Genomic DNA, 22,502 nt, shown 5'->3' with positions numbered 1-22,502 from the left:
ATATGCACTGGGATAATCTGCAACTGGGATAGTCTCTTTGAAGGAGAGGCACTTCTTGAAGCCTGGTGAACCAGGCATACTTGGTTGGGGGAAAAGTCCCCAATGAGAAAAAGCAGGAAAGAAAATCTTTTTTATTTTCACTGAAAAAAATGAAGGAAACTACAACTTACAAGTAAGTACTAGGAGACTAACTTAGCTATAGAAATATAAAGCAAAAGTAATGATCTTAAGGGACTGCAAAGAGCTCTGACTCTAGCCAGAGGCGGTTGAGAAGGCACTGAGGGGGGTTAGCCCCCACGCGCTGGCTAGCCTCATGGTGGGGCACAAGGAGAGAGAGCACATATATGGGCCTAACAGACACTGCTACTGAAGTCCTCTGATCAACAGTGCAGGAACGCGAGCACCCCTATAGTGGAGCACCCTCAGGGACACTACTCAAAGTTATAAAAACCAAATTTGCTTTTCACCATTTGCACTGTTGATTTATTTTCTGTACAGCAGCCAATTTGGACACTGAAAACAGAGTTAGTTTCATTTTCTGTTTCTTTTTCATTAGCACAATAATGCAATGTTTTGGTTGCAAATGCTGCAAGGAAATGTTTAAATCCAAACGAATACTTCACACTTTTCATCACATTAAAAAAAAAATCAAAAGCTTTTCTATTAATATTAGGTACTTAGTCGAGTTTGATTTTTTTTTTTTTTAAACATACACAACCTCAGCAAATGTGCGCCCCAAAGTACTCAAGACAGTATCTCTTTTAATCAGGTTTGACTAATTTAAGTTTGACACAAATATACTTCCAGGTTGGTTCAAGTTTTTGATAAAAAAGTTACATATCTGTTCTGAAACTATTGTTGTTTGAGATGTGTTGCATGTGTCCATTCCACTTCAAGTGTCTGTGCAACAGTGCCAGGAGAATTATTTTTCCACATAACGGTACCACAGGGAGGTACCTCCGCACTCTCATGCTGCCAGCCAAGAGTGTAAAAGGAGCAGAACCATCCTCATCTCCTTCAGTTCCTTCACACCGAAAGACAAAATTTGATGAAACTCCGATGTAGAGAGGAGGCAGTTGAGCATACAACAGACATGTGCAACACATCCTGAAGAACAGTAAGCAGGTATGCAACTGTTTTTTCTTCTTCAAGCGACTGCGTGTCCATTCCACTTTACGTTACTCACAAACAGTCCCAAATGGGGACAAGTATCAGAGCCTATCGAAACAAAGACTATAGCACTACTCTCCCAAATTTAGCATTGTCTCCAGAGGCATGGAAGATGGCATAAAGGGCGATGAACATATGAACAGAAGACCTGGTGGCATCCCTAAAAATGTCAATAGTGGGAACATGACTCAGGAAAGATGCTGAAGCAGCTTGAGCTCTTGTAGAGTCTGCTAAAACTCTTTGGGATAGTAGAACTTTAGCAATAAAATAGCACAACTGAATGGAGGAGGAAATTCAGTAAAATATCCTCAGTGATAAAAGGCTTCTTCATTCTATCGGCAACAGACACAAATAGTTATGGGCATGATTGCAACTCCTTAGTCCTGTCTAGATAAAATGCCAACATTCTGAGGACAGCCAAAGAATGAACTTTCTCCTCATCTTTGTGAGGGTGGGGTTTCAGAAAGAAGGTTGGCAAGAATATAGTCTGATTTATGTAAAAATTGGAGGCCACGTGGGTAAGAAATTTGGAGTATGGATGCAAACCCACTTTGTCTCTGTCAAAGACAGCATAAGGAGGGTCATCCATAAAAGCCTGAAGCTTCACAGCTCTCCTGGCTGAAGCAATAGCTACTAAGAATGCTATCTTAATCAAGAGAGCAAAGATGGCATATGTAGTTATAGTTTCAAAGGGACCCCACATGAACAACGAAAGAACCAAATTTAAATCCTAAAATGATACTGGATCTCTAAGAGGAGGGAAGTCTATCCAAACCCTTTCAGCACCAAATAGTCAAATGGGAGGTTGCCCTTCTCCACCTATCTACGTGAGGCTGGAATGCAGAAATGGCAACTAAATGCACTCTCATGGAACTGACTGAAAGACCTGTTCCTTTCAGATGGCGTACCCAATCCAAAATAAATTGAAAATAAGGGCTTACATCCTTCTGCTGAGGAAACAATGAAAACCTATCCTATTCCAGGAAGTAAGTGAAACTGGTGCAGAACTTCCTGTTATTTAAAAGAACATTCTATAACACAGCAAAACAGACTGCTTCTCAAGCAGATAGCTACTGAGAACCCAAGCAGTCAGGTGTAGGCTGAGAGGGCTGGGATGTAGAGCCTTGTCGCTGTCCTGCAAAATTAAGTGGAAGAGTTATGGCACCTCAAGTAGAAGAGTTTCACACAGTCAGAGAACGAGAACTGATGAGGCCAGGCTGTCACTATCAAAAATCAGAACAGCATGAACTTGTCTGAGTTTGCCCAGTACTCTGGGTACCAAAGGTATGGGAGGAAAAGCATAGAGAAGCTTCCCCTGCCATGATAATAGAAAAGCATCCATCATGGACCATGAACTAAGATCTCCTCTTGAACAGAAATGGTGACACTTCCTCTTCAGTTTTGTGGCAAACAGGTTCACTTCTGGCATTCTCCATATCTGGAAAATGCACTTTGTGAATCATGCCTGAGAAACCATTCATGATCTCTGCTGAATGATCTGATGAAATGGTCAGCTAAACAGTTCTCAGATCCGGGGAAGTGAGAAGCCTTGAAATAAATGCTGTTCTGGATGCAGGAGGACCAGAGATTCAATGCTTCTTGGCAAAGGGATACCTATCTGACACATCTGTGACTCAGGTCATGGAGGGAAATGTTGGAACAAAGGGAACTCCAATTCATACATTGCCAAAGAACATCCACCAGTCCCAGGAAGACAAGATAGCTGCAGGTATGTGTCAGCATATCCAGTGGATTGCAAGAGGGATGGTAGACAGACTTCAACCACCTTTGCATGACCCAGAAGTCAAGCATGGCATACTGAGTCATGTATGTGCAAGCTACCACATGGCGCAAAAGTTTCAGGCAATTGCTTACAGTTATACCGAAATACACCTTGAATTATGAGCACAGGTCAAAAATTGCTTGAAACCTGGCCTGAGATAAGTATGCCTTTGCTGATGTCAAATTGAGAGCCACCCCTATAAATTCAATTCTTTCTACCACGAGGACAACTGACTTTTCATGGTTGATTGTCAGGCCCAACACATTTAAGAGGGAAGGCATCTTCTCAATACTGCCCTCCACTTGCTGTCTGGACTGACCCTGGCCTAACTAATCATCCAGATACCGGTACACGTGAAATCCTGGCCTTCCTGATGTGTGTTGCCACCACTGCCACACATGTTGTGAATACTCGGGGTCCTAAGGACAGCCCAAAGAGGCAGACCGTGAACTGATAATGAACTGCTTCTACAACAAATCTTAGAAACTTCCTGACTCTGGTGTAAGGTCATATGGAAACATGCATCCTTTATGTCAAGGGCAGAGAACAAATTGTTGTGAGATAGGAAAGGGATAATAGAAGCTAGGATTACAAAACTTTATCTTCTTTATGTAATTGTTGAGATTTTGCAGGTTTAAAGTAGGTCTTAAGCTTCCCTTGGATTTTCGAATGAGAAAATAGCCAGAAGAGTACCCCCTTCCCTGATGCTGAAGAGGCACTTATTCTACTGGCCCAACTGCAATAGAGACTGCACCTCTTGGACTAGTTACAGTTTCGTGAGAGTGGTCCCTGAAAAGGGATGGGGGAACAGAAGTGAATTGCAGGGTATATCTCAGTTCCATCACGCTGATAACAGACAAGTGGGTTTTAATGTGGGATCAAGACCTTAGGAAGTGGGACAAGTGGCTGCCAAAGGGAGGTGAGATCAAATGGAGTGATTTGCTGTCATGGAATCAAGTAGACAGGTTGAAAGAAGTCTGATGGTTTGAGGTAGCAGAAGATGGAGGTGAAGGAGATAGTCTCTTTTTCCGAGACCTTTATCATCTCCTGGATTGATCTGACTGTCTAGTCAGGTAGAAAGAGTACCTCTGTTGGGTCTGAGGATAGAACTGCTTTCTTCTTGGGACTGGAGTGTAAATGCTGAAGGATTTCAAGGTCGCCCTTGAATCCTTAAGAGAATGCAGAGCTTCATCTGTCTTTCTCAGAGAAAAAGCTGGAGCTCTTGAAGGACAAGTCCTCAATCATCCGCCAAACTTCAGAAGGTAAACCTGATGACTGAAGCCAGAAAGCATGACACATGATCACCATTGTTGCCATGACACAAGCAGCCCAATCGGCCTCATCTAGTGCAGCCTACAAAGATATACAAGCAACCAGATTCATTTCAAAGAACTTGAACTCCATCATCATATCTGGCAGCTTGTCAGTACATTTGCAGAGTCCCACACTGAATAATCATAATATGGCAACAAAGTCTAATGGGTCACAATCCTGAACTGTAAACCTTAGCATGAATAAACCTATCCCCCAAATAAGTCTAATTTCTTTGCATCTTTAACTTTGGGAGTTGATTGAAAGTGCCCTTTTCTGGCCTTTTCAATTACTGCCACCACATGATGTAGTAAGAGTCAGAAAAGCAGAATTCTGCTAAAGGATTTTCCAAGGCTCTAATATAGACACAACAATAGGCGAAGCTGCTCTACAAGGACTTGTGGAATACAAAATGTCCACGAGCTTGTGAGGGTAATCCTGGGACCAGTTCAACCTGCACTCCCAGGGCAATGGCCACCCTCTTCAACAGACCCTGATAGGTTTTGTAGTCATCTGCAACTGGAGATTACAACTCTGGCACTATAGCCTCATCCAGAGAACAGAAGGAAGTATTGAGCAGAGGAATCAGTGTGTCCATCTGCTCTGGTGGTAATGAGACCTCCCGCATCAGAGGATCTGAAGCAAGTTGAATAACTTCCACAGATTGCTGGGTACCGATATCAGTACTGGGAATTGTATATCTGTCGGGATCTCGTAGCATGGTGACATGGAGAAGAATCCCTGAAACCAGTAGGAAGTCCTCAGAGATTTCAAAAGAGCCACTGCTGCATTTGATAAGGTACTGGAGCCCAGCCCCATAGCAATCTGTCTCTTGACCAGCTACTGGAAGGATCATGGTATTCAGATCTTGATCTACGTACTGAAGAACAAGGTCAACCTCATGACCTGAAATAGAAATCCAACCTGTAGAAACCACTCCAAAGTCAGATGATGAATTGGCATCAGAATGCCAAGGAGGTGCAGTACCAGGCAGAGAAGCCAGTGACGGGACTGAAGAAATGTGGACAGTACCAGTTGTAGAATACAGGGCTTTCCTATGAAAGGTACCATGCCTTTAGTCCAAAATTCCAATGCACCAGAACCAGACAGTGCTGATGACAAGTTCGATATTGAGAGTGCCTGTATATATAGGCATCAAGGTAGATCCTGGAGTTGGCACCTGCATGCCTGGAATAGTAGGAGTTGCAGTCTCACCCTGCATCAGCGGTAAGTCGACTACTGACAGACAGAAGGTCTCCGATTGTCACAAGCTTCTCTGCCACACACTAAGGAGGAAGTCAATGCTGTTGAAGGTCTTGGCAATGATATCCATTTCAATGGTACCACCTCACTGTGACTGCTCTACCATCAGTACCCAACTTCCTTCCATGAGAGTCCCAAGTAGACTTAGCCCACAAAGAGGAAGACTACTTCCGGCCAAAGGAAATACAGGTGCTAGAATTCTCCTGGTGCTTACATGGTACCAGGGACAGAGAGTGGTGTCTTCCCTCTTGCTCCCTTCAATACAGGGAAGCCGCTGAGTCAAGCATCACACTTTGGAAAGGAGTTAAATCCAAAACCTCATGTACTGAATGGGTAAGTACCAAGTGAGGACACAGTGCTCCATTAAGATGTGTTGAAGTTGGACCTCCCTCAGATTCTTCATTTGGGTCTTAAACACTCTGCAAATAGGGCACTTATGCCTAACGTGACACTACCCTAAGCGCTTTGAACAGCTGGAGTGGGCCTGCTGACTAGCATGGACTTACAACCAGAACAGCATTTGAAAGCCAGGGATTTCAGCATGCCCCGTACCAAGCCAAAGCTTGAGAAAAACAAAACGAACAAAAATGAGTATAAAGGAAACTTTTTAAAGGGTACAAACAAACTAATTTAACTAAGCTAAAGAACTTCTCCGGCTCCAGTGCACTGGTGCGCAAACACCTGAAGTGGAATGGACATGTGCAAGCACTCAAGGAACAAAGCTATACAAACCCCATTTTTTTCTTTTCAAACCTCCTTTTTATTGGCCCAGAAATCACAACAGTAGCTTTATATCTCTTTATTTTCCCCATATTATTTCACATTCCCTCCATTTTACAAAAGTTGTGTGTCCCCCAAAACCAGCAGAACCTGGAGTTAACCAAGAACGTAATTCCAGCCCCTTTGATTAAGTATCATGCTACTTCAAATATCTGTTTACACATCTAATCACGGAATACCAAAAAGCACCGGGATTAGGAAAGGCAATGAACACATTTTTTTTACATAGAATATGTTGTTTCATGGCATTCATTTTAAAAATTGGGCTTTTGGGGTGGGAGAGAAGAGGAACAATGAAAGCTAAAGGAGCTGGAAGTATAAAATATAACTAAGGCCCTTGTCCTGAAAACACTAATTCACATGAGAAACCGAAGGCATGTAAGTAATCCCATTGACTTAATGGGACTATATGCATGGTTGAAGTTATTCATATATAAATGTTTTCAGGAGCAAGCCTTAAGTATTATTTTCCTGCTCAACGAAAACTTGAAATTGACTGTTCACTATGAAAACTAAGATACATATGAAAAATGAGCTTGACTGGACTGAAAAAAAAGTGTAATTCATTTTAGGCTAGTTAAATAACATTTCACAGATTTGGCAATATATTGCAATTGCACTGTGGACTGGCACACACAAGCAAATGACGACTGCTGAAACATAATGCTATGCTGCTTAAAGCAAGAGGATAAAACCAGAGAATTTGCATCTAGACAATATGCAACAGCAGAATAGATGCAGCCTGAATTAATATTTATAGACACAATATAAACTCCAAAACATTTTTCATAATTTGTTGTGGTTTTGAATAAACTGTATATAGTGGTTATCCTTTGATAGTTGAGACAGCTCAAAGTAAAGGTTTCAACAAGCTAAACTGGAAGTGGAAAAGAAAGATTACTCACCTTCCAGTAACTGGCTCTTCGAGATCTACGATCCCTATCTTTATTCCAGTGGGGGTGCACACATTCTCCATGCACTTGAGACCAGAAGAAATTTGCTAGCCCTGACTGTTGGTTCATGCCTGTAGCCACTCTTCTCTCCTCACGCTCCAAACCAAGGGCATAAAGCGTGGTGCGTACCAACTCTTTCTCCAGTGCCCTTCTACTATGAATAACCTAGTATAAGGCTCTACTGCAGAGGGAAAGGAGAGTGAGTAATGGAATACAGATAAGGATCACACACCTTGAAGAATCACAGTTACAGGAAGGTAAATAACCTACCTTTCTTCTTCAAGTGATGGGCCTTATATGTGTACTGCACTGGCAGTGATTCACAAGCCATATTCATTGAGAAGGAGGGTGCAAGGACCCCTGCTGTACCACCTCTGCCAAAGGATGAGTCAGCAGTAGATGCCTGCATAATGCTCAGGGCATGTCGTCTCATGAAAGTCTGAACAGAATCACACATTGTGCCGCTTTACAGATTTCCAGAACAACCTCTTGGAGTGAGGCTAGTGATGCAGCCTGTGCTCTAGTCAAGAGGGCTCTGACCCCATGCGGGGGTAAGAGGTCTCTGTCAGCTTGTAACAGAGCAGGATGCAACCTGAAATCCATTTGAATAGTCTTTGGGACAAGACTGGTAACAAGAAGGGTTTCTACAGGTATGTTAGCAACAAGAAGGTGGTCAGGGAAAGTGTGGCACCCTTACCGAATGGAGGAGGCAGCATAGTGACAAGTGATGTGGAAAAAGTTGAAGTACTCAATGTTTTGTTTTTTTTTTGCCTCTGTCTTCACAGACAAGGGCCGCTCCCAGACTGCTGCACTGGGAAACACAGTATGGGGAGGAGGTGAGCAGCCCTCAGTGATGAACAGGTTAAGGACTATTTCGAAAAGCTGAATGTGCACAAGTCCATGGGTCCAGATCCACTGGCTATTATCTTTGAAAATTCGTGGCGATCGGGGGAGGTCCTGGATGATTGGAAAAAGGCAAATATAGTGCCCATATTTTAAGAAGGGAAGAAAGAGAACCCGGGAAACTACAGACCGGTCAGTCTCACTTCAGTCCCCGGCAAAATCATGGAGCAGGTCCTCATGGAATCCATTTTGAAGCACTTTGAGGAGAGGAAGGTGATCAGGAACAGTCAACATGGATTCACCAAGAGCAAGTCATGCCTGACCAAGCTGATTGCCTTCTATGATGCGATAACTGGCTCTGTGGTTATGGGAAAGTGGTGGATGTGATATATCTTGACTTTAGCAAAGCTTTTGATACAGTCTCCCACAGTATTCTTGCCAGCAAGTTAAAGAAGTATGGATTGGATGAATGGACTATAAGGGGGATAGAAAACTGGCTAGATTGTCGGGCTCAATGGGTAGTGATCAACGGCTCCATGTCTAGTTGGCAGTCAGTATGAAGCAGAGTGCCCCAGGGGTCGGTCCTGGGGCCAGTTTTGTTCAACATCTTTATCAATGATCTGGATGATGGGATTAATTGCACCCTCAGCAAGTTCACAGATGACACTAAACTGGGGGGAGAGGCAGATACAATGGAGGGTAAGGATAAGGTCCAGAGTGACCTAGACAAATTGGAGGATTGGGCCAAAAGAAATCTGCTGAGTTTCAACAAGTGCAGAGTCCTGCACTTTGAATGGAAGAATCCCATGCGCTACAGGCTGGGGACCAACTGGCTAAGCAGCAGTTCTGCAGAAAAGGACATGGGGATTACAGTGGATGAGAAGCTGGATATGAGTCAGCAGTGTGCCCTCGCTGCCAAGAAGGCCAACGGCATATTGGGCTGTATTAGTAGGAGCATTGCCAGCAGATTGAGGGACGTGATCATTCCCCTCTATTCGGCACTGGTGAGGCCACACCTGGAGTATTGCAACCAGTTTTGGTCCCCACGCTACAGAAGGGATGGGGACAAACTGGAGAGAGTCCAGCGGAAGGCAATGAAAATGATTAAGGGGCTGAGGCACATGACTTACAAGAGAGGCTGAGGGAACTGGGGTTATTTAGTCTGAAGAAGAGACGAGTATGCGGGGATTTGATAGCAGTCTTCAACTACCTGAAGGGGGGTTCCAAAGAGGATGGAGCTAGGCTGTTCTCAGTGGTGGCAGATGACAGAACATGTTGCACTTTCTTGTGGACTCCTTCCTACTGTTGTACAGGATGGATTGAACCACTTCTAAGCATGTCTTTCTAGGTTCCTCATGACATATGACAGGCTGTTAGGTGGAGGGATGCCAGATTGGGATGCTTGATCTTGCATTTGTACTAGGGTAATAGGGCCAGGAACAGTTGGATACAGATGCATGGACATGCTGACATCTGGGGAATATTGGGAAACAAATGTCTGGGCCACCTGAAAGCAATCAGGATCACCAACACTCCTCCTTGCTTGATCTTTCTCAGGACCCAAGGTCAGAATGGAATGGGTAGGAAGGCATGTTATTTGTCCTAACCATAGAACTAGAAACTCATCTCCTTTGGAGCCCTGACCTTGAGCCATCCAGAACAGTAGATTGGGCACTGTTTGTTCTCCTAAAATGCAAAGAGATTACAAGAGGGGGATCCCCACTGTCAAAATGTTCAGATCATGTAGTTCCCATTCGTGGTCCCTGGAGAACTGCCTGCTGAGGGGAAGATCCTGTTCGTCGATGTAGAACACTGTTGCGAGGTTCTCCGACATGATTTGGACCTGCAGAGTTTGAATGAATAGTAACTCCAGAAGATTTATGTGCAATTGGGATTCTTGGGGAGTCCATGTATTATGTGTTACATGTTCATCCAGATGGGCTCGCCACCCTATTAAGGAATCATCTGTGATCAGTCTCTTTGTAAGTGGAAGAGGATGAAAGGGGCCCCTCTCACCATGAGAGAAGCTGGTACTCAGAGCAGAGGAGGGGGAATCAAAACTTTTCTAGCTATTAATAATTACACTAATTAACTACAAAAACATTATCTAAAAACTATTTACAAATATTTACAGTTTAAAGCAGAAGAAGGTAGCAACTTCTGTAGACACTGAAGAGGTTCCATCTCAGACCCCAGGCAGCAGAAAGGAACTGAAGAAGTGGTCAGTCTCCACCACCCCTCATGCCCTCAGTTCAGAGAATGAGAAGCAAAGAGGGATACAGGTACAAACTAATGGACACTGATAACAAGGATCTTCTCGTTGAGCGCATGTGCACACCCACAGTGGAATACACATAAGGACCATCGTTCGAAAAAGATCGATGCACTGCATTATTTCTAGCATCTTAGAAAACACTGGTTGACACTGGCCACTAAAATGTGTTTATGGCATGTAATGTTGCCCTATAAAATTTGCCATATTTATCCATAAAAAATGGCACTCATTCCAATGAGAAAAAAATCCTGCATTAAGCCTGGCCTCTCACTAAGATGCCACAGTATTAGGTGCCTCAAAAATACCAGGAATAAACTGTTTGTTCATTTTGGTACTGTGCTCTCCAGTTTTGTTTTGTTTTAAAGGATTTCTGGCAGATTACATAATAATACACACTTACCATGTTACATGAAAAGCTTGTCGACATCCATGTTTGTTACATGTCATGCACGCACCAGTTGCTGCTTTGCTTTCTCTGCCTTGTTCATCACAAATATAGCATGTCTATTCAAGAAAAAAAAAAAGTATTCACATATCATACTAAGTACCCAAATTATTTTTGTGTTATTCACAGGAGGCATTTTATATGATGTGCTACAAGGACAAATTGATTTTCTCAATCTTGTAGTCAAGCTTACTTGAGGACTCCTTTACACAGCTTAATCACAATTTTTTAAAGCAGATTGCTACATACACTGTTTAGGATTTGCATAGCACTTTACCTTTTCTAAGTGCTGTACAAACATTAAATTAACTAAATCTACACACCACCTCTACGTTATCCTAATTCGGTATTATTCCAATTTTAAAGATGGGGAATACTGAGGCAGAGAACTTAAACAACTTGTCTAATGGTCAAACAGCCAATGGTAACGTGATTAGAACTCAAAGTTTTCCTAACTCCCCAACCCCGTGTTCATTCCTTCAAATCACTGAATTACTCTCATATGTTTGCTTATAAGTACAGTTATTAGTAGCAGTATTGTAGTAGCACTTAGAAATTCCAATCAGGATCAATGTCTAATTATGCTAGATACTGTATAAACAAGACAGACAGCCTAGTTTATGTCCAGAGGAGCTTCCTATTTAAAGTTAAACTTAATAATTTTATGTAATGCATATTTACATACAAATAGGTGGAAATAGATTTTCAGAAGTCTCATAATATGTCTCCAAGCCTACTTGAGGTTCAGAGGCCTTTAACCAAGTTTAGTAATGCTATTCAACACAGTTTTTATTTAAATATGAGTCTAAAACAGCACAGCCTTATAACCACCTGGTTAGAAACTAGTCTAGCTGGAACCTTGTTTAAATTGAGTTTAATTCAGGATCCTAAACTCATTTCAAAGGCCAAGGAACAAGTTAGATTTATAGCAGATTGTCAGATTTCTAAAAATGTCATTAGAGAATCTCACCAAATGCACAGTAATTAGAGAGACCTATAGCAATTTATTTAATTTTCCAAATTATCAATTAAGTGAATAATCAAAAAGAACAAAAATAATCCATCAAAATATATTTCATTTGACAAGTGTGTTTGTAATTGTAATTATAAATACTAACTATATTAGTACACATGCTACAATGTATTTTCTAAAATAATGAAGGCTTAATTATAGTGGACTTCACTATAGCTTCTCCTAATTAAAGCTTTCATGAGAAGTATGTGAAACAACTGTTTTTGTATAATTCAAATATTGGGGTGTGCTGATTACTGAAGTGTAAATTAAGAGAGATTCTGCTGTTCTATGTTTTAAATATAGTTGCAACCTACTGCTAGAGCCCTACCAAATTCACAGCCATGAAAACTGCCTCACGGACTGCGAAATCTCGTCTCCCCCTGTGAAATCTGTACTTTTGTGTGCTTTTAGCCTCTATTATTATTATCTCAAATTGCGAGTCCTGACCAAAAGGGAATTATTGGGGGGGGGGGTCGCACAGTTATTTTAGGGGGTTTCAGTATTGTCACCCTTACTTCTGCACTGTAAGAGAGCGGCAGCTGCTGACTGAGGGCCCAGCTCTTCAGGCAGTAGCACAGAAGTAAGGGTGACAATACCATACCAGGCCATCTTTACTTCTGACTATTACTGATGGTGGCTCTGCCTTCAGAGCTGGACTCCTGGCCAGCAACTGCAACTCTCCAGCTGCCCAGGAGTAGCAGCAGCAGCGCAGAAGTAAGGGTAGGAGTACTGCAAACCCCCCTACAATAACCTTGCGACCCCCCACACCACCACAACTCCTTTTTGGGTAAGTAAGTACCCCTACAATTACAACACTGTGAACTTTCATATTTAAATAGCTGAAATCATGAAATTTACGATTTTTAAAATCCTATGAATCTGAAATTAACCAAAATGGATTGTGAATTTGGTAGGGCCCTACCTGTTGCATAAACATAATGAAAATGATTTCAACTAGAAATCCTTCATGGAAGCATCCTCTGATTTAGACAGACCAAAAACAAAAGATGGCCTTAAAAACAAAATTCCCATATGCACACAGGGCTGTACAAGACCATTTTGACAGAGGCACGCCAAGCCAAATTTCAGTGAGTTGCATTGTGTCCTGGTGCACAGGGCTGCAGCATCACTCAGGTTTCGTCTGGCTGCCCCTCCTCTGTGACACAGGGAAGGCCAGGTCAGGCCAAACCCAAGTGGCACTACGACCCTGCATGCTGAATTGCATCATCACTTGGTTTTGGGGCACTCTCAAATGTGGGCCCACACAAACTGCCCCTTTTGCACTCCCTCTTCCCCCAGCAGAAAAAGGATGGGAAGCAACTTTTGTTTGCTTCTGCTGTTTTTCAACATCTCCTTTGTTTAAACTCTGTCTTCTCTTTACATTGAAGGAAAGAAGGAAATCACACTAATGCTTATGTATGACTACACTTGAGTAGATCAAAAGAGAATGAATGGAAAATACGTGGGCAAATATAATGGAGATACAATTTAAGAAAAAAGTGTATAAAAAGAGGTGAACATAAAGAAAAAATATACAAACTAAAACAAAATACAGTAGATAAAGACAAAGAAATCAATCAAATTCTGAGTTAAGGATAGAATGGCTTTTTATGGTCTTGTCTGGACTACAATTTAAGGTGTGCTATTAGCATATATTAGGTAACATGCAAATTAAAATGTTTTACAGAATCAAGTGTAGACAAGGCCATGTGTTTGGTCTCCACTAGACTTTTAAAAAACATAATTAGCTAACATTACACCTTAAATTCAAGTCTAGACAAGAACTAGCTGAGGGGCCTCAGATCCGAAAATGATTTTACTAATTCCTTATCTCACTCACCAAGTGCATCAAGATTACAGTTCACATAGTACCTGAGATCACTAGCTGTTCCAACTCCCAATGAGTATCACATGACCTTCAATACTTATGTATTAAGAAAAAACAAGGTCACCATCTAACAAGTTTTCTTGCTTTTGAAGTGTACTTCGGCAGTAAATCCTTTGTTTTGTTTGAACATTTCCATTAACAGAAAACTTAAGTTCTAGCAAAATCCGTAAGACACAAGATCCAGCTACTACGGTATTACTTTACTGCCCAGAATTTTTCTAAGCATTATTCTAGTTGTTTTTCCTTAAATAAATCCCAGTAAAAGAAATGATACAAACATTTATTCAGTATGGATGTAGGTCCTGTCTATTCAGGACAGGAACTGCATTTAAAAATTGTACCTAAGCACTGTTTAAACTAATGGCCAAACTAAATGGCCAAACTATTTATACATGATAAATGACTGATGAACTGCATTATAAACAGGTTTACAAAACAGTGCCATAGATTAGCTACAATTTATAGCAAGTTCAGCATAATTCAACTCTTCCTACACTAGCCATAAAAACTCTGAGTACTCTGAGTTTGGTGTAAGGTGGCCAAACACACCACACTTTCCCTTCGCTTCAAGAGCTAAAAGTCAACTCTCAAGTCAAACTTCCCCAGTACTCTGGTCTGTCTCTTGGTGCTATAGACTGGACACAAAAGATGAAAGTTCCCTTTCATGTGGTAGTAGCCCGGGATTTTGCAAAGTCAGTTCAAACAGTCCATATATTAGTTCAACCTCTCCCTGACCCCAATTAAGATTTTAGATGCCTGAATTGTAGCAACCTATGTACTCCTCCACCAACATCCAGAAGAGCATCAGTCATTCCTTAATACTGATGGAGGAGAAGAGCTCTTAAACTCTCCTCCATCCTGGGCCTCCAGTGAGATAGCAGATGGTAATAAACAAACTGATCAAATGGGACAAAGCTCCCAGTTAAACAAGGATGCTATGCTTGGAGCAAAACAGAAATATCAGAGGCCTTTTTCGCTACAGGATTTTGCCAATTAAACACTTTGCATTACGGTGTTTGCTTATCTGCTGGAAGAGATTTTTAATATCTCTTTGGAAAAGTTTCCAAATTTGGCGGGAGAAATAAAACCTGTTAATAAAAATTAGCTTCAAAACATTTTCTTTTGAGGACTGCACAGATCATAGTTATGATGTGCACCACCCATAGCACCCATGCATGCAAGAAAGTTATTCCTCATGAGCTCTGATTATTTCTCAGTTTCTGCAGCATGTAATCCTTCATTTTAAATAAAGTTTCTAATCCTTACAGTTGTGAAGCCTTTTAAAACTACACTGTTAGCATGAAACACCACCTTAAAACTATAGTATGACCTATCACTATTAACCAATAGGTCTTAACATGGAAGTGTAATAAGGACAATTTGAAATTTCAATGCTTTTAACTACCTTAATACTGACCAGTTTAGGAGAAATATTCAGCCAACAGACTTATCCATTATGACTGAACACCACAGTTGCAGGGGTTCCCAAACTGTGGGTCGCAACCCCAAACAGGGTCACAATAGCAGCAGACGGGGTCGGGGCAATCCCTATTGTGCAGAGGATGCCATTTTTCTCTGGACAGCGTAACCTTGCATGTACAAGATCATGATACATGAAGGACGCCATTTTGCTCTACAAAACATCATCCTCTGCACAGCATGAACTTCCATGCAAAATACATAGTAGTAGTAGTCATGTAGTGCAGAGAATGCCGTTTTGTAGATCAAAACGGCATCCTCTGTGTGGTGTGACCTTACACATATAGTGCATATGAGGTCATGAAGGGCAGAGGACACCATTTTACTCTACAAAATGCTGTCTTCCGTGCAGCATGATCTCGCTGGTATGGTATGAGTGAGGTCATGTTGTACAGAGGATGCCATTTTGCTCTTCAAAGTGACATCCTCCATGCTGTCTGGGGTCCTGGGAGAAAATAATTAATTAAATGGGTCATGCTGGCAAAATGTTTGGGAACCCCTGACTTAGTGTTAATGAGCATTTTTCCATCTCCGAGCTATTCAAATCATGGTCCTCATTCTGTGCTCCCTTAATATTGCTCTAGAAAAAGAAAGTAGATGTGAAGGACGTGTGAGCCACCTGTGTTAATGTTAGATATTCCATCTGCCTATTATTGTGTTGTCACTATAGTATTACCAGGGATTAATTCTAGCACATAAGCAGGAAAGCAGAAAAACACTTCTGTGATCACCATTTACTGACACTTAAAGGACAATGCCAAGAACCAACTGCTTTGAAGACAACCCACAACCCCTCTGGTGGGCTACATAAACTGGTTTGAACAGGCTCAAGACATACAGTGAAACAAAGAATTTAGGGACTGATAAAAAGGTTTACCTCTGAAGTACAGGGGGAGAGAGAGAGGGCCTGTGGGCAAGCAGACTGAATCCTATTTCCCAGAATAAGGATTATCTGGATAAGTAGGCCTACCTACTTTACATAAAACAGATATGCCTATAGACTATTTGCTGTGATAAAACCCCTTTCGCTTCTGTTATGTTTTGTTCTTACTGTTGAGATTAAACAAAAATTAGTTTTGAAAATAACATTTTGGTGACTGTACACACACACACACACACACACACACACACCAGTCACAACTCCTCCAGGGAAGACTTGAAGCATTCAAATCCAGTTTAAACTGCTGTGGAATCCTGGTCGGTACGTAGGCTACTACAGTAGCCCAGGAACTAGTCCATAGAGTAGGAGAATCACAAGATTCCACCCCAGGACAGGTGAAGGCAACAGGCCTAACAACCGAGGAAGTTGCACTCAGATTTAGAGGGCTCAAAGGTGCAGCTAATCCTAAACTGTGACAGTAGCCCCGCCTGTGTGTGCTAAATAATCAAAACAAATCCAAAGCTTTTGGCAGCACCAAACTGGAAAAAGGACCATTCTGCATCTAACTGCTCACAGCTATCAAGGGAGTAAGAGTCCTTTGCTCACAGATCTCTAAGCTTCAGCAAAAGCTCAAACTTTTCAGTTTCCCAGAAAACACTCAAATAAATATAAGTATGACAGCTGCCCCTACTACTGAGTAGATCAAGAAGCTCCAGATTTATCTGATCAACACAGCAGAAGTTTCCAAAAGGGATAAAAAAAAGGTTAAAAGTTTTTCACATTTTCAGCTGAATTTGAGGAAATTAGATTATCAAAGTTGAGATAAAATTAACTGATTTGAAATGATCCAGTCTGTAAAGGGTCCAAAGAGTAACAAATATCCACTTGCATGAGAGGGCTACTACCTGTGCAGGCCTTGTTGGAAGTACCTATGTGGGCAGACTTTTCCTATTATTAATCTGAGCAAATCAGCCATGAGAGTAACCTAACAGATTTAAATCTGCATTCTACAAAGGATGTGGCCACCTCAGGGATAAAGTCAATCCAATAGTTTCAGATAGAGAGTTCCAGTCTTCCCTCTTTGATGCATCTTCCCCTTTAGCAACAAATATATTTTGTCTTCTGTTAAAGATTATTGTATTATGTAAAGCACTGGTCTATAAACAAACAATTGCATGCATTTATATTTAACAAAAATCCTATGTAAATATATATGTAAATTAGGTGCCATCCTCAGACTTCTGTCAAATTGCCAGTGCAACCCTCACTGCTGTAAGGATTGCATGCCATGCATTCTTCTATATATCAACATACCATGACAACTATAAATCTGTACATTTCCTATTATTTTTCTATTTAGACTTAATTAAATATACACAACCTACTTAGGACTCTGTAGGAAAGTAAAATTCCTAGAGGCTCTGCCTAAATTATCTTCTTCAGTTTGAGTTGTGCCAATCTGGCAAACACACAGTTTGAAGTAGGCAGCCTTTTAAAAAGGGCTGGCAATCCAGAACATTTTTCCTTGGTTATAAATTTGCATTTTTTCAAAACATTGCTACAGTTATTTTTAAAGGCTTTTCGCAATACCTACGTTTCAGAAAAAGCAGCTTTTTCCCATTCCCCAAAGAGCATGTCCACTTCAAACTGGCACAGTCTGGATTAAAAGCTTCTACATAGTTCAGTATAAAAACCAAACAAGTATATTGGAGTGAAGTTAAAATGTATTAAATTTTAATAGAAAAATAAATGGAGGAAATTTTTAGAGGTTACTTACAAGCAAGATTTAACTGGTATACTGTCATGTGTGTGATAAAAATAGATTTTAAATGAAAGGGTCTCTCAACCTGGTTTTGTTAAATTGATCGAGCACCCTTTAAATAATTCATCCTGAATTGTTTTAACTACTTTAAAAAGTAAGTTGACATACATTTTGTTTCTGCTCCCTGTTGATATTTCAAAGACTCTTTTTGGGCAAGCAGAAAGACACCAAACATACTCAGGGCATATTCCTCCTCCACCCACTTTCTCTGGACACACTCCTGTCTACTGCCTCTTCAGTATTAGTTTTGATATAGCTGTTAAATACCTTCTTACAGAGCCTGGAAAAGATGTACACCATTAACAAACTGCAAAAGTGACTGTCAAACAAAGACTAAAAAAATACATTAAAATATTTTTAATCTCTCACTTATAGTAACCTTATGGGCTACTAAGAATGACAGTAAATATAATTTTCAGATGGAAATAAGTTTTTTGTTTTGACAATTTTCCTTTAAAATCCGACAGCTTTGCGTTGTGTTTATTCACATACAACAGAAGTCTTTCACAAAAGTTATAAATTATATTTATGAAAGAAGCATATTTCCTGCAAAGGACACATTACAATAAAGGTACTATGCAGCAATATTCATCTAGTGGAGCTTGTATATCATAGTTCAGTCTAAGTAGTTTAGAGCAGCCAGTTTATAAAAACTACTGGAAGATTCACCTTAAAAGCAAGGATACTTTTTTTTTTTTCTTTTTTGCAACAACAGGAGAGTGTATTTGGCAGCTGTCTTTTCTCACAAACAGCAGCAATGCTGAAGACCCGCCCCAATCTTTCCAGCCAGCCCCAGCAGGGTTATTCAGGACACCCCACTCCACCCCTAGTTTTAACCATGAAGTGTCTGGACCACATGATAGGCGTCCTCCTGGTCCCCCCAGAAGGGGCCTGCTGGGCTGGTCCTTTGCTCTGAGCTGGCACAGTGGTACCTCTTGGTAAACAGCCACTCCCAGCCTGGGTTCATCTCAAGGATACTGGCAGGCATTTAACTATGCCTCTGCCACTGACAAGTCCACTATTCTCAGCTACACGCTCACAAAATTTTGCAGTATTTAAGAGTAATAACCTGAATCAAATAAAGCATCACTAAACAGTGTAATCAAGTGCATTTCACAGGCTGAGGGTTGGCTAAAGTAAGAAGTCTCAGCTCTAATAAAAGAAAATTAACATAAAATCCCCCCAAGACCATAGCTGAAATCTACCCTGACAAGGATGAGAAACAAGATGGGTGAGGAAATATCTTTTATTGGACCAACTCCTGTTGGTGAAAGACAAAAGCTTTCCCGCTTACACAGAGCTGTTTCTTCAGGTCTGGGAAAGGTACTTACAGTGTCATAACTAAATATAAAGTGGAACAGATTGTTTAGCATAAGTAGTTAACACATTGTAAGAGACCATTCAAGGTGAAGTGACCAGTTAACACCTCTGTATTTGTAAGACAAAAAAGGGGGCTTAGTGAGTTACAGATTGGCTACCCCTGGTTTAATACAACAACCTGTGGCTCCAGAACCACATGCAGCTCTTCAGAAGTGAATATGCGGCTCCTTGTCTAAGCACCGACTCTGGGGCTGGAGCTACAGGCACCAACTTTCCAATGTGCCGGGGGGCTGCTCACTGCTCAACCCCGGGCTCTGCCACAGACTCTGCCCCCACTCCACCCCTTCCTGCCCCCTCCCCTGAGCCTGTCATGCCCTCGCTCCTCACCCTCCCCGCACCCCACAGCCTCCTGCACACCATGAAACAGCGGATGGGGAGGAAAGGGGAGGCGCTGATTGGCAGGACTGCTGGTAGCTGAGAGGTGCTGGGAGCAGGCGGGGAGCGGATGTGGGTCTGCTGACATATTACTGTGGCTCTTTGGCAATGTATACTGGTAAATTCTGGCTCCTTCTCAGGCTCAGGTTGGCCACCCCTGTATTAAACCATAAACCCAGTGTCTTCATTAAATTCATGATTTTTAGTGTGTAGCAAAGATATGAATTTAAGCTCCCTAGTCTGCCTTCTGAAGATATTGTGCAGGTTTCCTTTGAGGATGAGGACAGAGGTCAGATGTACCGTGATAGCTTTGTGAAAAGTGTTCACCCACACATGATGTGGTGTTTTTGTCTTATCACTTTTCTGTGCAAGTTAAATTAAGAGGAGGGCGATTGTCTCATTTCACTCACATAGTTGTTATGGGACATCTAAGTACACCGGATGAGGTATACCACATGTAGTGATAGGTATGCTCAGGACCCACAGATCTTGAAAAGCAAGTAATGAGTATTTATTATCGTAGCAGTGGAGATATGTCTGCAGGTTTTGCATCTGTTATGGCAGGGTCTGGTGCCACTTTGAGTTGGTGTGCCCTGCTCTCTGGGGAGCTTGCACAGACCAGGACACACCAACCCAAAGCACCACCAGATCCTACCAATAACAAAGCAATTACTCCATATCTTATCTCTCAGTCCTCATCCTCAAAGGAACCCAACACAATACCTTCAAAAGACAATTCTAGGAGCTGAAATTCATAACTTTGCTGGACACTAAAAATCACTGACTTTGACTATGTCTCCACTAGAGACCTTACAGTGGCAAAGCGGTACCACTGCAGTTGCACCGCCGAAAGGTCTCCCGTGTGGCCACTCTATGCTGGCAAGAGAGCCCAATGAGCAGCGGTAGCTATGTCGGCGGGAGAGCATCTCCGGACGACATAGTGCTGTCCGCACCTGCACTTTTGTTGGTGAAACTTATGTCAGTCAGAGGGGTGTTTTTTTCATACCCGTGACAAAAGTCCTAGTGTAGATAGTCTTAAAAAATACATTGAATTTATGGCTTTTTACCACAATTTGTAACCCCCCGAATCCCCCTTTTTTGTCCTACGACTCTAGAAATATTAATTAGCCATTTGACCTTGAATAGTCTCTATAATATATGTTAAATACTTTTGCTAAACAATCTGTTCCACCACGTATTTAGCTGTGACACTGAGTATCTTTCTCAGACCTGAAGAAGAGCACTGTATAAGCTTGAAAACTTGTCTCTTTCATCAACAGAAGTTGGTCCAATAAAATAAATTACTTCACCCACTTTGTCTCTAATATCCTGGGACCAGCACAGATTCAACACTGCAAACTAGTAAGAAAGAATAATTTGAGAGACCAAGAAAGGTTACATCTCAAATGATTCTCAAAATGATTGATGGGGGGGAGGGGGAGGCCGCTGCAAATTAAGTCCAAACTGTCCAATAAAACAAGTTCCACCATATCTTCATTAAATAACAAGCAGACTAATCTTAGGTAGATTCCTAAACATGAAAATAGACCTGTTTCAGTTTGAACCTCACCTTCAAAAGCACCAAACTAAAAACTAGGAGAGAGAAAGATAGTATTTGGTCTGGGATTTCCATGTCATTCACGCCTGACAAGTGGGTGAAGGACTTTCAGTTAGCTACAGACCAACCAAATGTAAACTGTGGTATTAGTGGGGAGGAGCAATATCGTTTGATTGTAAATACAATAGTTTAAGCAAGCAGTTTGCAAAGATTTTAGTGCTAGCAGCAAACAAAAACTGCTAGAGAATGGCAGAGAAAATTAATGAGAGAGATTAAAGGGTAAATTTTCAAAGTAGCGCACAGAGATTTATCCACACAATTTCAATCAACATAAATGGAAATGGTGACAGACACACACACACACACACACACACACACACGACTTTGAAACAAACCCAAAGAAGAAAAAACTTTTCACAAGCAAAGAGAGACCAGCAGGAAAAAGGAAAAAAAAAAGTCATTGCCATTGCAAGGGGGACAGTGTAACTGCAGATGTCTCACAGGCCCAGAGTTAGTGGGGAGACAGGACTGAACAGGTGCAACAGCATATCTGTGCTACTGTGTGAAAAATCCACACCCCTGAGCAACACAGTTAAGATGACCTAAATCCCTGTGTCGGTGGAAGAATTCTTTTGTCAACCTAGCTACCACCTCTTAGGAAAGTGGATTACCTACACCAATGGGAGAATCCCTCCCATCAGCATAGGAAATGTTTATACTGAAGCACTACAGCTATGCTGTTTTAAGTGTAGACAAGCCCTAAGTGTCCCTGGGCCATTCTGAAGCCCTGGTAGGTGAAAGCAGCAAAAATACCAGGTAGTAGAGATTAGCAGAATGTGAAAAAAGCAGGGAAAAGCCAAAAGAGCGGGATCAGAAAATATGAAGGAGTGAAAAAAAAAATAACGGCAAAGATATGAAATACAAAAAGGGAAACACAGTGTGGAGATGGGGAAAGATAAATGAGAGTTAATTCTCTAAAGGATCTAAACCAGAAATGATGCAAGATTGTCATTACTAGGGAATCCTATTCTTGTTCCAAGCCCTGAAAATTCTGTCTGTGACCCTTAGAACAGCCATAATAGAAAGTATATAAAAAAAAAAATGAACTGTCAATTAGTTGCAGAAAACTCAAGCGATTAACTCTAAACAAATTAACGTGATTAAAAATATTAATGCTTAATCGCAGTTTTAATCGCACTGTTAATACAAAAAAAGGAGTACATGTGGCAAATTTATTTGAGCATAAGTTTTCATTAGCTACAGCTCACAAAAGCTTATGCTC

General features: G+C 41.4%; 1 protein-coding gene across 6 annotated transcripts in view; it reads right to left on the bottom strand.

The window, feature by feature from the left end:
• MLLT10 (MLLT10 histone lysine methyltransferase DOT1L cofactor) overlaps positions 1-22,502 on the bottom strand; it is a 221,131-nt gene that overhangs the window by 139,234 nt on the left and 59,395 nt on the right. For all 6 annotated transcript variants that reach the window (XM_077808198.1, XM_077808197.1, XM_077808199.1 and 3 more), the window contains one exon: positions 10,779-10,882. In XM_077808198.1, coding sequence (XP_077664324.1) covers positions 10,779-10,882 — 104 coding nt within the window. The remainder of the gene's footprint in view (positions 1-10,778; positions 10,883-22,502) is intronic.

The sequence above is a fragment of the Eretmochelys imbricata genome, chromosome 2, assembly GCF_965152235.1.
Source record: "Eretmochelys imbricata isolate rEreImb1 chromosome 2, rEreImb1.hap1, whole genome shotgun sequence".
In the NCBI taxonomy this organism is placed as follows: Eukaryota; Metazoa; Chordata; order Testudines; family Cheloniidae; genus Eretmochelys; species Eretmochelys imbricata.
This window is presented reverse-complemented; position numbering and strand designations above follow the sequence as displayed.